The sequence below is a fragment of the Acanthisitta chloris genome, unplaced genomic scaffold (assembly GCF_000695815.1).
Source record: "Acanthisitta chloris isolate BGI_N310 unplaced genomic scaffold, ASM69581v1 scaffold9841, whole genome shotgun sequence".
Taxonomy (NCBI): Eukaryota; Metazoa; Chordata; class Aves; order Passeriformes; family Acanthisittidae; genus Acanthisitta; species Acanthisitta chloris.
In genome coordinates this window covers 1-17,808 of record NW_008655457.1, presented here as the reverse complement: position 1 = coordinate 17,808, position 17,808 = coordinate 1, and the positions used below count along the sequence as shown (strand labels likewise).

Below are 17,808 nucleotides of genomic sequence, written 5' to 3'. Positions count from 1 at the left end.
TCCTGCTAAAGGATGAAACATAAATGCAGAAGGACTTACAGGATCAGACTCCTGGCTTGAAGTCATTTCTCTTAAGAATTTTTAAACGGAATGCTCAAATCAGAGCAGTGAATCAGGACTAAAGAGGATTGTGTTACTTGGATGTTGAGTTCTGTTACTAAACACCCCAAGCAAGAACAGAGGTCTGCATATATTTGTCTTCTCTCTACACGCTGATTAGGAAAGAAAATTTTGTTACACTGGTTTATTTATATTTCCAGAAAACAGTATTGGTGTATAGTTAAAGTATTTGAAAGTGTCAATTTTAATTTCATTGAAATTTTAAAATATGAAATTTTGTTCATTATTGATATCTCTGCTATTTACGATTGTATACTGGTTGCTTTTTTGAATAGTCAGTTTTCATTCAGATTAAGTCCTGATTTTAGACCTTGAAGTAAAAAGCACTACAATTTCTTCCTTAAGAAATTATACATGTAAGACTTGCAAAAATACTTGGTCAAATTAGTTGGCCTTTAACATAGAACTGTTTTCTGTTGCAGAAATATTTGGGATGGCAGTATAGTTGTGGAGAGAGTTTTCAAAAGTGGCAATCGAGAAGTTGTTGCAGTACGTAAAAGATTATCCTGTTCTTAAGTTTCTCATAGTATTTGTCTTATGTCCTTTCAAACTTCAGTTACCATTTATATTAAGGTAAAACCCATCATTTTCATGTCAATGCTTTCTTGAGCACTGAGCTCTTAACTGAGACCTAGTTGTCTTTTTAATTTATTATTTTGAATGTTAATTTTTAAAAAACCCATTTTTCTCCATGCTTACTGATGACACTTCCTTCATACCGCTGAGTGTTTCTGCATACACCTTCAGACAAACCCTAAAAGTAAAATGCTCTAGTGAGCTGGGATAGTCATCGCAGTTACGGATGGACATGAAAATTCCATCACTTTCCTGACTAACACCTTGCTGTTTCGCTTTTTGCCCATGATCAAAATAAAATCTTCTGACCGTGACTGTTACTAGAATCCTGAACTGAGTAATTTCAGCACTGCAAATTAACTGCTACATGAGCTTCCTCCTCCTACCTCCTAAGGTAACTGGGAGACTCTGGAAGACATTAGCAGTTATACTCTGTGTCGTAGCAATGCTCAATCATTGTTCTAGTTTAGAGTTGGAAATAGTAAACCATAGCTGATTTGGTTATTAGAGGGGCAAAGAAAGTAGCATGTTGTGTACTGTATATCTTCAGAGGACTTCTGCCTCCTCCTGTGTGCCCCCTCAATGAATGTAGTATAATAATGTTGTGTTCTAGTGATCCATTACTATTACACAATTTATTTGCTGTACCCTCTTTGCGTTTGTCTTTTTAGTGGTGGTAGCTCCAAGTTGTGAATTATTGGGAAAAAGTGTGAAAACTAAGCTTTCTGTAAAGAAGTCTGCTTTCTTTTGCAGATAGAAAGCAGTGTTCCATCCCATGTGCTGGAATGTGTGCTGCACGAACTAAAAGGTTTACAAGAATTTCTGGAGAGAAATTCACAGTTTACTACAGTAGGAGCTCTTGGAAACCCAAGGTATTATTCACTGTGTTCAATTTACTGGTGGCATTTAATGTCCAGCTCTTGAATATCTATCTGTACCACATGTGTCTGTGTTGAGTTGAAGTGTTTGTATGATGTCCAGCTTCAGCTGTTCAGAAGCTAGGGATGAGTTGTTTGATTCTATCTTGAAAAGACTCAGTATTTGTAATCATATTAGCATCTTTTCCTTTTTTGGAATGGTAGTTTCAGCACACCAGTCAATTTGCAGCAGAGACTCCTGGGTTTTATGCGGCCTGATGGTGGAAGTTCTCATCAAGTTCAGCAAGAACTACAGAGGAAATATCATGGTATGTAATTACTTCTGAACGGGAAGTGTCAGGAAATGGTGCAGTTGGATGTTGTCTCTCTCACTTTTCTTGTGAAATCCTCTGAATTAAAAGGCCTTTTTTCCTCTCACAGATTTTACATTACACATTACACAAAGTGCTGGCTTTTTGCACACTTATCTCTTTTTTTTTTCTTCTGAGTGTTCTCCATAGTTCCTAAGATTGTTTAGTCTCCTCACTAAAGGAAGTAGTTGCACGCCCTTTTATATTTTCAGGATAGTGGTTGTTAAGCAGTTAGTCTATGAGACAAGTGAGCATAAAATGTAGACGTCACTGAAACGTCTACAAAACTTTGTTTAGAAATATGAAGTCTGTCACACAGTCCATTGGAATTTATGTCCTTCTGTAGTGCAGCATTTGCCAAGCACCTGTAGGGAAGCTAGGAAGTACTGCTGCTGTGTGTACAGAATTGAAGATGGTTGTGGTCCATGTAGGTGTAATCCTGAGTTTTCAATAGTGCAAATGTAAATTTGTTTTTAAGTCATTATGTAGGATTTGGTAGACATTTCATAATTTTATTTTTTATTTTTATTCTTTACAAGGCTCATAAACCCCTTTTGAATTGCTAAATGACACAATGTAATTATTGCTGCCTCATTTTGAACTGTAAGCACTCAAAAGTAAAGACATAAATTGTTGCAATTATGTTTCATCTGCGTTATAAGTATGGCCACATTATCCTCTCCGTTAATATAATACATCTCACAAGATTTAATTTTACTAGTTTGTGGAGTAGTTGATGCTTTAATTTTACTAGTTTTTGGTGTATTTTTTTGCTTTAAAGATAGAGAGTGTTGATCACAGCTGTGATTCTAATAGTTCTCTCTAAAAGTGAACACAGGTAACCAAAAAAAAAGGACTCTATGGTTTTACTTTCATTTCTTTTATGTTAATCATAAATACTTTTATCATAGCTATTTGTGCAAAAAAGTAGGCAAGAATTTAAGACTGATTTGTAAATACAGTATATTCATAGGAAACTGTACATCTCCTTGAGGAGGTACTCCTCATGTGTTGCATAGTTTGAAAGAAATGTATTTGTTTTGGGGAAGTGTTAACATGACACTTATCTCCCAAGAGAACTAGACAGCATTATTCAAGAACAGCAGGGAAAAAATTAGAAATCTGAGGAGATTGTTACCTTAAAACCTCAAAAATTTATATGCGAATTTGAAACATGTAGAAAAATTACTTGCTGACAACCTCTGCTTTTTCAGCTGAGGCACAGCTAACTGAGAAGACTTCACTTCAAGGCATCCAACAGCTTGTTCGCAAAACCTGCCAGGCATTGGCTTTATGGAAGTTGTTGTGTGAGCACCAATTCAGCGTTGCTGTTGGTGAGCTTCAGAAGGTATGATCTGAATCATACAGTCTTGTTTAGCACCTAAATTTCCTTTGCTATCTAAATATTCCCAAAGGACTAGTATTTAAATTCATTGAGAAACATAATGAATTTTAAGCCACATACTGATTTTTATTCAGGTTGCAAGTGTTAAAGAGACTGACATGTAGTATTGACCTAATCACCCAATTTTATTAAATTGGAAGTGTCACTGATAATAAACTAGCTTTTTAATTGATAGTTAATAATGAATCTGCTGTTATAAACTACTGTATTTTCACCTTAAGCACATTCTGCAAAATGTGCTGCAAAGAATAGACCAATGTTTGTCCAGCCAGGTGGAATTCACTGTCTGCCCTAGTGTTGGTGAAAGTTGGAGAGCAATGGGGTAGTGAAGTCTTCGTGCTTCTGTGTAAGCTGGGTTCCAGAGTGGGACAGTAATCTAGTTGACCCTCAAAGCAGGGTCGACTAGAGCAGGTTGCCTACGATTGTATCCATTAAGGATTTTAGTAACTCCAATGATGGGAACTCCCCAAAGTCTGGGTAACCTGTTCCAGTGTTGAACCACTTCAAGGGTAGAAAAGATTTGTCTTATATTCAGGTGTAATTTCTTTTGCTTCAGCTTTTGGCCATTGTGTAGTGTCCTAGTACTGGGCACCACTAAGAAAACTCTGGTTCTTCCTTCTCTACACCTCCCCAAAAATATTACTAAGATACCACGTACTACTCCCTGAGCCTCCAGGCTAAACAATTGCAGTTCTTTCAGCCTCTCCTGATTTGTAAAGAAGGAAACTTGCTGAACTATGGGTGCTACTGTTACTGTCAGTGCTAATGTCAAGTTTGCATCCAACCCTTGAAAAAACTGTTTGAATACTAGGTATTGTGTCATAGCACTTGATAGGGAAATTGATTATTTGAGAAGTTGTATTCTTTGTCTGTAAAAAGAATAACTTTAAAACCTCACAGATGCATGAAAGCTGTAGCTTGTAACACTGTTGCTTTGGGGAGCTTTGGGCCGCTTTTGTCTTGTGTTGAACAAGGAATTAACTAACTTGTTAACAGTTAGAACCGTTTCCTTTGTCTTCAGTAGATTTAGTTTTTATAGTAATATTATTGTGCTGTTAGTGAGCATCTATAGATACTACTGGCAACTGTATGTGAGCAAATATTCCTAATTAAAAAAATAAATAAATAATCTTCAGTATACTTTAATTTAGAGAAGCATAGTGAGTACAGACCTCAAACTTTTTGTTTTTATTGCATCTGTCATTTTTTTCATCTATGACAATACTCAGATGGTTCCCAATACTAAAAACTCTGCCTCACTCATTTTATAGGGTGTGCATTCTGATAGTGCCCTGTGAAGTAAGGGAAACTGCTAATTCCATTCTTACTTGCAGAGAACTGAAACAAGTTACACACAGTGAAGATGGCAGAGGAAGTCTGCTAAGAGGAGTTCTCACAGTCCTTAGGCATCCAGGGATCTAGTACCTTCATTGATAGGCCTTTCTTTATTTTTTTTATGTTGGTATATAATGTCTGGTTTAAATAACATATTCCTATCCTGTCCACTTCAGTCATTGGAGTTTTGTATGTTTTTAATTACTCAACATTGTTCATTTTGCTGGTGTAATGTTCTGACATTTCTAAAGAGAGTAAAGTATTTGCTAAACTCATTAAATTCTCTCTCTCTACAGGAACTTCAAGAACAGCTCAAAATTACTGCTTTTAAAGACTTGGTGATTAGAGACAGAGAGCTGACTGGAGCACTCATTGCTTCTCTCATAAACTGTTACATCAGAGATAATGCTGCTGTGGATGGCATCATTGCCCATTTGCAAGATATCTGTCCTCTTCTTTATAGCACTGATGATGCTGTGTGTTCCAAAGTAAGTGCACTTCCAGATTTTACAGCATTAAAGTGCAATTTGAGAACACTTTCAAATGAAATAAGTTGTGCAGTGTGTAAATCATTATGCTCAAGTAGTTTCAGAAGAACAAGAAGTAATGAAGGCAGGTTCTGGACATATTTGTGTCATTTAGCCAATTAATGCTGAAGATTATGTGATAACTGTGTGAAGCATTTGCAGTTATTTGTAATGTACACAGACATCACACTGGAGGTAGAGATTCTATTTATCTTCTGTGTGTTGATAAAGTGTTTTCTTATTCCAGTCTTCCCTCAGCATAGTCTCTTGGTTTTTGTCTGTTGCACAGTTTGATGGAATTTGTGAAGGCTAATCATGTTAAGAACGTCAGTCTTTGAAGCTTTCAAACAAATTTGAAATAAGTAACTGATGAAAAGAGAATGGAGAGCCAATTGGTGAAGTCTTTAGCTCTTCTCTGTGCTGCTATTGTAGCCTTTCTGCTGGAAACTTAGTGACCAGAGTGCTTTTGAGAGGATGATGTTTCTCCTGTTTCAGCTTTGAAGTTTGGCGTAATAAGTCATTGACAGTATTCGTGATCTGCTCCTGATGTGCTCATGCCAGTCATTTCCATTTTCCCATCTTTGTCTTTAGGCAAATGAACTTCTTCAGCGGTCTCGACAGGCACAAAGCAAAATGGAGAAAGAGAAGATGCTGAGAGAGTCACTGAAAGAGTACCAGAAGATCAGCAATCAAGTAGACCTTGCTAATGTTTGTGCACAGTACAGGCAGGGTAAGAGCCAGTCACTGATCACGTTCTGGCAAATAGGATACTACATGCTACCATCTTTTCTGTTTGTTTTCTTTACTAACTTTGGTTTTGTAGTGTTTTGCCATAAACAGTTTCTTAACAACTCTTATAATTAACATGTGCTAGCCTGTCCTTTTTTAGAGCCTTTCTAGATTTCACCAACAAGTCAGAAAAGCTATTTCTGCATTAAAATATTCCTATCTACTTACTACAGTTTCCATTTGTTTCATGTAAGTGGTTAAAATGCTTTTAGGAAAATTTTTGGGCAGTATGTAAGCAGAGTGAAAATGACTGTACTTTTTCATATAAGGCTTTGTACCATATATGCTGTTTGAAAGATGATTCTGTATCCTGTTTAGTGCAGAAGGCACTAGTACATAATTTAATCGTAGATGTAACTGTTGTAACTGAAGATTTTGGCTTCTGTACAGTATTACACATTGTACAGGACATTCTGATATAACTTCATACCAAACTTCAAACTTGCATATAAATCACATGGGTTTGGTACAGGCATAAACCTTTATATGATACAGGCCAGAGTCAATAGTGTTTATTTTTTCTTTCTTGCTAAAATGGGGAGTGTGTGATGTCACCACTTCATCATAGCTGTAATGCAATAATGAATGATGATTGTTGTTTTGATTTTTTCCTAGTGCGTTTCTATGAGGGAGTAGTAGAACTCTCCCTAACGGCTGCTGAGAAGAAAGATCCCCAAGGTCTTGGCCTTCATTTCTATAAAAACGGAGAACCAGAAGAGGATGTTGCTGGACTCCAAGCTTTCCAAGAGAGGCAAGTTTCCAGGATAATTTATTTTCATTATATGGGATGCTTAATTTCGAGTGACCAGAAAAGTAGGTTTTTTAGGGAAGGCATGCAGGATATTAACAAACAAGCATTTTATTAAGGGACATAATATAAATGCTTTTGCTCAGCGTACTCCCCTTGATTATGATTAACATGGCACCAACTTAAGGGTAAAATTATAGATGCTGAACACATTGTGCTCTGAACATTACAGAAATACTTGTTAGAAAGATGAATGAGAACAAACTAGATTGTGACAACTAGCTGACAGTAATCTGTGACCTTTTTCAAATTTTAGTAACTGTCTACAAAGCCATACAGTAACAACACTTGAGAACAGTATTTCATAAGCAGTTGCAATGAAAATTTTCTTTGGCTGTCTTTCCAGATTGAACAGCTACAAGTGTATCACTGACACCCTTCAAGAGTTAGTGAATCAAAGTAAAGCTGCTCCTCAGTCTCCCAGTGTACCCAAAAAGCCAGGTCCTCCGGTGCTGTCATCTGACCCCAACATGCTAAGCAATGAAGAAGCAGGACACCATGTAAGAAACTCATACAAAGTCATGACTGCGTTCCAGAAAACAGTGTGATTTTAAGGCGTGTGGAATTTATACAGTGTCCACAGAAACGATGACATGCAAACAACATGAACCTAAGTATTGTCACATATTAATTCAGTGCTTAATGTAATGGAACCACTTCTGGAATAATAGCTTTGGTCTTTCCTTCCTTTAGTTTGAACAAATGCTGAAGCTGGCTCAGCGTTCAACGGATGAACTCTTCAGTATTGCACTTTACAACTGGTTGATACAAGTTGACTTGGCAGACAAACTGTTAGAGGTGAGCTCATCTATACACAACAAACTGGAAGAGTTAATTGTAATAATGCTGATGCTTTAAAACAAGAGGGAAGAGCAAAAGTATAAATGTTATCTTTATGACTTCTGCAGGTTACTGCCCCCTTTTTGGAACCTTACCTGGTGAGGATGACCAAGATTGACCAAAACAAAGTCCGCTATATGGATTTACTGTGGAGATACTTTGAAAAGAACAGAAATTTTAGTAGTGCTGCCAGAGTCTTGGCTAAGTTGGCTGACCTGCATAGGTATGGATTATGTGCAATCTGTTATTTATATTGAAGTAACTAGGGAAAAATTAACCAAATTTAAATCAAAACCTTATATATACATATTCTAAGAAGAGGCCAAGGAAAGGCCAATGCACAAGTATGTTTTCTAAAAAAAATTACTAATTGATGGATTATATTAGTGTTAATTCCAGGCAGCTATTGGAAAGAAATTATGTGTATTTTATGTATTATGCATTAGTTTGCAATGTAGTTCCTGTTGGGAGTATTGTATATTAAGTGGTCATTTCTTACACAGATTTTTATAATGCGATAGTTTAACTGTAGTAGTGGACTGAGAAGTACACCAGAACTGAGGCTGCAACAAAGATGGGGTTACATGGTAGCATCATGTCCTGCATGACTGATAAAATCATGAAAAGCCACATAGTAATTCCCAGAGTCTAGTTTGAATATAATTAATCCTCAAGTAGTAATATTAAGTACTTACTTGATTTTGAATATGTGTTTTGCAGCACAGAAATTTCTCTTCAGCAGCGTCTTGAGTACATTGCACGTGCCATTTTGAGTGCCAAAAGTTCCACTGCCATATCCTCTATAGCTGAGGATGGTGAATTCCTACATGAACTAGAAGAGAAGATGGAAGTAAGAAAAAATACTTACCTAAGCTATGGTGTAAATGGATGATTTCACTTTGCCTCACTGGCACATGACACTTTTATTACCAGTCCTGTAGAAACTTCTATGCTTTCTTCCTGCTATTGTGAAGTTAAGCAGTGGATAATGGACTCAGTGGTATAAGACAGTAACATTTCCACATTTAAATAACTTAAAGTGAATTCTGAGTGTGTTCATAAGCTTTGAGTAAATTAATATAATCTTGAAATACTGTATTTTCCTCTTTAATCAAGGTTGCAAGGATCCAGCTTCAAATACAAGAAACACTGCAGCAGCAATATTCCCATCATTCTTCAGTACAAGATGCAATCTCCCAGCTTGATGCTGAGCTGATGGATATAACCAAGGTTATTTCCTTGTCTTAAAATTCTATTTATCAGATTTTGGGGCAAAAAAATATTTTGCAAAGTATGATCCTATACTGATAATCAAGGTTGCAAGGATCCAGCTTCAAATACAAGAAACACTGCAGCAGCAATATTCCCATCATTCTTCAGTACAAGATGCAATCTCCCAGCTTGATGCTGAGCTGATGGATATAACCAAGGTTATTTCCTTGTCTTAAAATTCTATTTATCAGATTTTGGGGCAAAAAAATATTTTGCAAAGTATGATCCTATACTGACTAGGAAAAGGAGAGTTTGGCATCCTGGTCTCAGGATGTCTGTTACCCTACACTGTCATTTTCTGTTGCATCTTCAGTACTTTAATTCCTTTCATGTGTTTATCTTCTTCATTAAGTCTCTTAGATTTCTTCATTTATTGGGAAAACTGTTGGTAAACAGTTTGAATTTTAACTTCATGTGAAATTTGGGGTTGTATTTAAGAAGCGAAACCAAATGTAGCAAAAAATATTAGTGACTGAAAAGAGTTACTTCAGATGCACCTTTACTAGTCTAATGTCTACCACATAAAACAAAGAACAGCTGATTTTTAAGATTTGTTTACATCCTATGTGGAATGTAAAGCTTGGTAATTTTTCTTTCAGCTGTATGGAGAATTTGCTGACCCTTTTAAGCTCTCGGAGTGTAAGCTTGCAATCATACATTGCGCAGGTCATTCTGATCCTATCTTGGTGCAAACTGTCTGGCAAGAAATCATTGAGAAAGGTAGGTCTTAATGGACAAGTAGGAACTGTAGGAAAAGGATACAGTTAAGGCTTGTAAGACTGAATGGGCTGCTGCTGATATGCTGTCCAAATGATATGCATCTTTTCTGGACTATTCTGTAAGTGTAGTTAACTAGTAACTCATTAGTGTTATTACCTTTTGCTTGTGTGCCTAAAGGACAGAGAAATGATGTTTTTACAGATATGTTCAACCATATTGTGTATATGGCTTGAATAATCACATTCCAAATAGCATTTTAGAAGTTACTTCATCCTTTCTTTTTCTTAGATGCCATTATATGTGGACTTCAGAATAGCTGTGAAATTGTGTCTGAAGATTTCACCATTAGGAAATTATAGTAACAATGTTACTGCTGCTGTGACAAAAATTATAAAGAGTCTTCAGGGAATTGAGCATTTCTAGTGTTGACGGGACTGGAAGTGTAAGGGTCCTAACCATGTATAGAGAAGCAGAGTAGTGGCACCCAGCTCTGCAATCTTAGTCACTCAGCTCTGATGATCTGCCTCATCCTTTACCTTGACTTAGTAATTCACTCTCCCTGTTGTTTTTGGGGCTTTTGCCTTGAATTTTGGGTTCAAGCTTGCCATTGTGCGAACAACATCAATAGTGATTTGAGGGAAAAGCTATGTGGTAGTTGGGTTGGGTGGGGGGGTTGGGGTATGTTTTTGTTTGGTTGTGGATTTTTAGTTAGATTTGCATGGAGCTTTAAGGAGACATAAATATCTGTGAATGTACATGCATACACACCAGAAGTTGTATTTTTACTCCCTTGTGCTGACTTTGCATCAACAATAATGTAAGATTAGATTTAAGTGCCTCAGTGTATTTCTGTATAAATGTGGAACTTTTTTCCCCAAAGTCCTATCAAAATGTTGTCTCTTCACTTTCAGAGCTGAGCGATAGTATATCCCTGAGTCCTGCTGACAGAATGCAAGCACTTTATCTGAAGTTGGCATTGCTTGGAAAGATATATGCTGGCACACCTCGATACTTTCCTTTAGGCAAGTTCTTTTAAACATAGATGTTATGTGAACGGATCTCAGCTTTCTTTTTAGCTTCTTTAAAAGTTCTGAGCTAAGCAATGTTGTTTGTTGTTTTTTTTAAGCTAAAAGGAAATAGGAAGTAAATGAAGTTTAGAAGGCAGCAGCTGTTACTTTTGGATGGGTGTGCAGATCCCATTTTAGAAAGTAGTAGTTTGTTTGTATCAAAGTAGAAGGTAAAAATACTTACTTATACATATAATAATATTATAGGCAACCGCGTTTATCTGCTGCCTCTTGAAGCATCTACTGCTGTCTGCAGGGGTAGATGCCAAAAACAGAACTCAGGAGATTTCTGGATCCTTTTTGGAGGTTCTTTCTGCTTTTGAGATGCTCACGTTTCAACTACTTGGTATTACGTAAAAACCTGGAAAATGTATTGTTTAGCGCTAAGCCTTCTTTTATAATACTAAAATACTGGGAACTTCCAAGATGAACAATATGTTTCTAATGTTGTAAAAGAAGGTTTAGTGCTGAGCAATACATTGCTAATTGTTACTGACACTTAGACATGATAAAATCTGTAGTAGTGTTGCGGGCTATTCTGGCAAATGTCATGATAGTATCATGACAGAAGAGTTAATGACTTTTTTCTTAACAGCATAGTTGCTACAAAGGACATGGTAGGAGTAATGCCTGTTCCATGTGCTTCACAGGAGAAAGGTACCAGCTGTGTGGAAGACAGAAAATTAACTTTGAGTCAATGACACTTAAATGCCTTTGTTTGCTAGGCTCCCATTAGCAAGTTGGAATCTAAATATTCCCTTATTTTTGTCCTCCAGATTTTTTAGTGCAGTTCCTAGAGCAACACGTGTGCGCTTTGAACTGGCATGTAGGTTTTGTAACATACACCATGCAAGAAATTGGAGTGCCATTGCCAAGGCTGCTTGAAGTGTATGACCAGCTGTTTAAAGCACGGGTAAGGAAAATAGCACAAAATAAAAATTCTGTTCTCAGCAGCTGTCAAGGTCTGTCTTTAGTGGGGCATGTAAAGTCATGTAAGATGGAATAGTGCAAAATACCATGTTCATGGCTGTTGTTTCTTTACGCAGAGACTTAATGCTGCTTTCCCCTCTGTTGATTTTATTCATTTCAATCCTAGAGCATGAGGAAATTTGTTAATTCTTTTACTTCACCTAGAGCTAATTTGAGATGAAACAGGATTGGTATTCTTATGGTGCAGAAGGGACAGCATATATTGAATATATTCATTTTATTTGTTGCCTAATGATGATTAAAATTTGCTATTTACTGCATCTTGTCTAGTCTGTTGATGCAATAGGCATGAAAAATCAAGTCGTATTTTTAACTTTTGGTTTGTAGAATAGACTTAAGTAGATGAAAACCTAAGAGAATTGATTTGCTTCTTTTTACTCAGATTCCTAGGAATTCAAAACTTCCTAAAATCTATTACTCTACAGACTGTTAATGAAAAACTGAGTTAAATTCATGTATGTTTTAGTACTTAAAAGTCCAAATATTACTTAAGTTAGAATTCCCATGTGTCTTACATTGTTGATATAATGAATAAATAATTACCACAGCTGCCAATTTGTGTACACACCACACACTTGTTTTTTTCTTGTCTCCTAAACATTTGTGTCCTTAATACTTTGGAATATTTTTTCTAGGACCCATATTGGAATAGAATGAAAAAGCCTTTACACCTCTTAGAGTGTATTAATGAATTATTGTCAGGATATGTACAGGATCCAAGCAGAGTACCTATGAGGTAAGAAGCGCCATTATATCCTAATGAATAGTGAAAGATGTGAAATATCCTAAAACACTTCACTTCAGCAATCCCCACAGCTGTTCTTCTTTTCTTTTGGGTAATTCTAGCAGTGATTACTGACACTCTTCATTCAAAACCATTTAGTAGAAGCTTGTAGAGTTCTCTCTATAAACTACTTCAGCAAAGTAATTTTCTTGACTTTACTGAAGATCCATGAGGAGCAAAGAGGATTATTTTGTAAATTTTGGCCACACACTTTAAGGCAATGTGGGAAAAGTGGGGGAAAATGAGAATTGAGCATTTTGTGAATGAAACAGTCAGTTGTTTCACGTAGCAATTCTAGAAGTTATTCTGAAAAACAGAAGACTAAACATTGGGATAGATCTTTCCAAATTGCTTTTAAGAGGTTGATGATGAATCACTCTGCAAGACTAAAATTCAGCTTAGTTTGCAGGAAAAAAATTAGGTGTAATATTAGAAAAAATTTCTAGCAAAAAACCCCAAAACCAACAACTATGTACTTGACTAAGTTGTCTGTATATTATCTCTAGCTTTGGTGGTTTTTGTGAGTAGACTATACAAACTTCAGTCAGAGCTATCTTGTCTCAGAAACAATGAGCAGAACTAGGGAAAGTATTGATAACTCCTATGTACATAAATGTTTCTGATTCTTTTGAAAATACACTTGTTAATACCTCCTGTTTGCATACAGTTTACCTCTTTTCTCGCTTTATTGACCTTTTATGGTTGGCTGATTTAAATAGTAAACTTACTAGAACTTTAGTGAATGTTGTCTGATTTTACTATCTATTTATATATTAATACCTAAATTGTGGTTTCATACTAATTTAATATATTGAAATTGCTATCTAAATTACTCATTCATTGACTGTATTCATATCTAAAGTAGTATCTAAATAGTAAATAAATATTTCTCAATGCTATTAACTGTATCATGTTTTATAGTTTAATATCAGATAGTGGTTCATTTATTTTCCCATTATGCCTTAATCACAAACATTGGATTTAAAAATAAATTTTTCTAGTAGTTAAATACTTAAAAGCAGCTGACAGATGTCTTGCTGATCTGCTATTCCATTAAAACTCGAATGCTCACTTTCTATTTCAGGTGAATTCTAATATTCAGGAACAAAAAGGAGCTCATTATTATTCTGTGTTTTCTTTACAGGCGACGATTCACAAATGTTTGCTTGGATGCTATTAGTTGCTACCTGGTTGAACTTCAGTCTATGACCCCAACGCTAACGGTGCAGAATATCATTGGGAATTTTAAATCTCTGCAGGCCAAGCTAGAACGGCTTCACTGATTGATTAATACATTAGCAGTCATTACTGAAGATTAATATAAACTATGAAATAAAAGTTCAGATGTCTGCACTGAGAAACTGAAAGAATAAATCCTCAGCAAGACAGCTTTCTCAGGATTTGTCTCTTGCTACAGTTATGAATTTTGTGCCCTATATTTATACTATTTTTAAGGGTACCTACAAATCGTAGAATGTAAATGTAACTGATAGTGTCTTTTCCTATTACTGATTTTTAAACAATATAAAGCTTTTTAGTATACTGCTGAAATGAAATACATTGTGTGATGTTTGCCTTGGGGATTAAGAATGTTTGGCAAATATTCACTTTTTATTTACTTAATGGGAATAATAAGGATGCAGGATCTAATTGATAGCTGTCATAGAGCCATCAAAATAAGAAACAGCAACTGCAGGAGGCAGGATGAGTGTGTGTAGGTCAGTCAGGTTTTAAATCTGGTCATACCAGGGAGTAATGATGTAGTGGTAACTGGAATAACAAAGATAGTCATTGTTTTGTAGGTCATTTTAAACACAGTCTGCCTCTGTAAATAGAATGTGTGAGATGAATTTGAAGAAAATGGCAATCTAACTTGTATGGTTAGTGAAAGTACAGTATACAAAGTCTGTCAACTTATTTTTCCTTTTCCATTTTGATAATGTTTATTTGTTCAAATAAAGTTGACTTCTGTCTACTTTCATTACATTCTCTTTTCCAGGCTGAACAATCCCAGTTCTCTTAGCCTTTCCTCATAGACGGGGTGCTCATCCCTATAATCATCTTGGTGGCCCTTCTCTGGATTCACTCCAACAGATCTGTGTCTTTCCTCTACTGGAGACCCCAGAGCTGAGTAGAGGGGCAGAATCACCTCCCTTGACCTGTTGGCCACACTGCTTTGGATGTAGTCCAGGACATGTTTGGCTTTTTGGGCTGCAGGTGCACATTGCTGACTCATGCCCAGCCTCTCATCCCCCACCACCCCTAAGTCCTTCTCCTCGGGGCTACTCTCAATCTGTTCCTACAGTAGCCTGAACTACCAGTTATATTCTGATGATTTTAAGCCAGAGAATGTACTTAGTGAAGAAATACATCAATTAAAATACATTTCCTTTTTTTTAAAATCATAGAATTTTAGGGGTTAAATGGACCTTAGAGATCATCTAGTCCCAACTGCCTGCCATGGGCAGGGACACCTCACTAGACCAGGTTGCTCAAGGCCTCATCCAGCCTGGCTTTGAACATTCACCCCGCCTGCCTTTGAACACTGCCAGGTTTGAGACAACCACCACTTCCCTGGGCAACCTGTGCCAGTGTCTCACCACCCTTACGGTAATATACTTTTTTTCTAATATCTAACCTAAACTTCCCGTCCTTCAGTTTGTACCCATTACCCTTTGTCCTATCACTGCAGTTCCTAACAAAAAGTCCCCCTCCGGCTCCCTTGTAGGCCCGTTCAGATATTGAAAAGTTGCTCTGAAGTCTCCAAGCTGAACAGCCCCAACTTCCTCAGCCTGTTTTCATAGGGGAGATGCTCCAGTCCTCTTACCAGTTTCGTGGCCTCCTCTGAACTTGCTGTTTGCCTCTGGTTACATCAAAATAGAGATGAACTATTAGTATTTGCTTTTCTCCTGTGCCAGTGCTGAAATTTCCTTGCAAAATTATTATAAATAGAGGAATTCCTGTGTGATGTCCAGTGTTGCCTGATAAACTTTTATTACTAACTTTAAATATTTGCATGAAAGTAGGTTGTGTTGAGCCATATCCCATAATCTATGTCAGCAGATTTCTATTTTCTGATCTGGAGAAATGACTGAAGATTTGGGAACAGGCACAGTGCAAAGACTTGATGTTCAGCTCTTCTGTTTTATTTCTCCAGTTAACAGAATAAGGATGCCTCTGGCAACATTCCATACAAGTTTATCAAAGTAAGAGTATTTCAAAGTGTATCAAAAGCTATCTCTGTTATTTTTCAGATGACAGCAGGTAATTTCACTGTAGACAGTGTGTTTTGTTTTCATAGCACTTGCTCAGCTCTCAGATGGAGAAAGGGTAGGTTATGTTCCCCCATTTAAATTTGGAAGTATGTGGAAAACTCAGACTAGATGAGAGGGGTGGGTTAATGCAGTAGACGAAATAAGTGGTGACAATTACAGGGAAGTAACAGACCAACACAAATGTGAACCACTTACCATTAACAATATTATCAGCAAATGCATCCTTACTCAGATTCTTTTTTTCTCCTGTATCAGTGTTACTAATTCTCAGTCAAGACTGTGATTAAGGGAAGGTACTGGAAGGTAGGAAGAAGAGCTAGTTTGAAAAAATATCTGCTTGAAGGGAATCAAGGGCATTTCTTCAAGGTGTTGAAATACAGTGACGGTCTGCTTTCTTCAAGGTGTTGAAATACAGTGACTGTCTGCACACCCTACTTGTATTTCACTTGTCATGGTTTAACTCCAGCTGGTAAGTACCACACAGCCACATGCTCACTCCCACACCCCCATCCATGGGATGGGGAGAAGAACCGGAAAAAAAGGTAAACACATGAGTAGAACTGTGAGTTTAGTAATTTAAATAAAGTAAAATAATAGTAACAAACAGAGAGGAATAAGACCCAAGAAACACAAGTAAGGTATATTCAATTGCTAACTACCTGCTGACTGATGTCCAGCCTGTCCCTGAGCAGTCATCAGCCCCTCCTGATCAACTCCCCCAGTTTATATAGTGGGCACATTCCATACAGTATGGAGTATCCTTTTGGCTAGTTCATGTCAGCTCTCCTGGCTGTGTCCTCTCATGTCTTCCTGTGCACCTGCTGGGTGGCAGAGCATGGGACACTGAAATGTCCTTGATTTAGAATAACTACTGGGGAGCAATAACTGAAACACCAGTGTGTTATCAACGCTGCTCTACTAAAATAAAAAACCCAGCACTTACCAGCTACTAGGAAGAAGGTTAACTTTATGCCAACTGAAATTAAATTCCTGTATTGGATAGGGAGCACTGGTCTCTTACAGCCATCTCCTACTGACACTGATCTCCCCCACCTCCAGCTACTGATGATGGTGCAGTTTCTCCCCCATGGAACCACAGCAGTGTGCCCTGTTGCTATGGGGAATCCATGGTGTCTGGCACTCTCCACTGAGGGAGTGGTGTTCCTTAGGCCTATGTGGCCAGTTTTCTCAAAACTCTTTCATAGAATCAGAATGATTTGGGTTGGAAGGGACCTTAAAGATCATATAGTTCCAACCCCCTGCATGGGTAGGAACATCTTCAACTAGACTAGGTTGCTTAGGGCCCTTGGGTTAGAAGAGAGCTCTAAAGGTCATCTAGCCCAACCCTCCTGCTGTGGGCAGGGACATCTTCCACTAGACCAGGTTGCTTAGGGCCCCATCCAGTCAGACCTTGTACACTGCCAGGGATGGGGCACTCACAGTTTCTCTGGGCAACCTGTGCCAGTGCCTCACCAGCCTCACAGTGAACAATTTCTTCCTAGTACCTCCTAAACTAAACCTGCTCTCTGTCCCTTTGAAGCCATTCCCCTTTGTCCTATCACTACATACCCCTGTAAAATGTAGTTGATGTGTTTATTTGCATATTCCATACTTCATTATCAGCTTACACCTAAATAAAACGAAGTGTATTTGTCATTCTCTGTGGGTGTCTGTATACATACACGTCTGTACATACATGTGTTTAGTTTATTTCCAGCCTGGGCTTGAACAGTTCCAGCGATGCAGCATTCCACAACTTCTCTGAGCAACCTGTTCAAGTAACACCACCCTCAAAGTAAAGGATTTCTTCCTAATGGTCTAGTGGGAGATGTCCCTGCCCATAGCAAGGCGCAGGGACATCACAAGTGGCTTGCCACTAGATGATCTATAAGGTCCACTCCGACTCCTACAATTCTATGATTTTTACGATCTAACCTAAATCTCTTAGTTTAAAACCATTCCCCGTTGTCCTATCAATACACCCTTCGTAAAAAATGTTGCTCTCTTTTTTATAAGCCCCTGTTAAGTAAGGAAAAGCCACACGGAGCCGTTTTTCCTCCGGGCCGAGCCCT

The 17,808-nt window shown here is 37.4% G+C and overlaps 1 protein-coding gene across 1 annotated transcript in view; it reads left to right on the top strand.

Moving 5' to 3' along the window:
• NUP155 (nucleoporin 155kDa) overlaps window positions 1–13,892 on the top strand; it is an 18,339-nt gene extending 4,447 nt beyond the window's left edge. Inside the window, exons 5-21 of the mRNA XM_009083910.1 lie at window positions 543–609; window positions 1,450–1,568; window positions 1,779–1,882; window positions 3,139–3,272; window positions 4,961–5,152; window positions 5,783–5,921; window positions 6,596–6,731; window positions 7,135–7,288; window positions 7,482–7,586; window positions 7,697–7,851; window positions 8,349–8,478; window positions 8,745–8,858; window positions 9,500–9,620; window positions 10,532–10,642; window positions 11,464–11,600; window positions 12,313–12,413; window positions 13,606–13,892. Of these exons, the coding sequence (XP_009082158.1) occupies window positions 543–609; window positions 1,450–1,568; window positions 1,779–1,882; window positions 3,139–3,272; window positions 4,961–5,152; window positions 5,783–5,921; window positions 6,596–6,731; window positions 7,135–7,288; window positions 7,482–7,586; window positions 7,697–7,851; window positions 8,349–8,478; window positions 8,745–8,858; window positions 9,500–9,620; window positions 10,532–10,642; window positions 11,464–11,600; window positions 12,313–12,413; window positions 13,606–13,744 (2,158 nt within the window). The 3' untranslated portion in view covers window positions 13,745–13,892. The remainder of the gene's footprint in view (window positions 1–542; window positions 610–1,449; window positions 1,569–1,778; window positions 1,883–3,138; window positions 3,273–4,960; window positions 5,153–5,782; window positions 5,922–6,595; window positions 6,732–7,134; window positions 7,289–7,481; window positions 7,587–7,696; window positions 7,852–8,348; window positions 8,479–8,744; window positions 8,859–9,499; window positions 9,621–10,531; window positions 10,643–11,463; window positions 11,601–12,312; window positions 12,414–13,605) is intronic.
• Window positions 13,893–17,808: the final 3,916 nt, after the last annotated feature.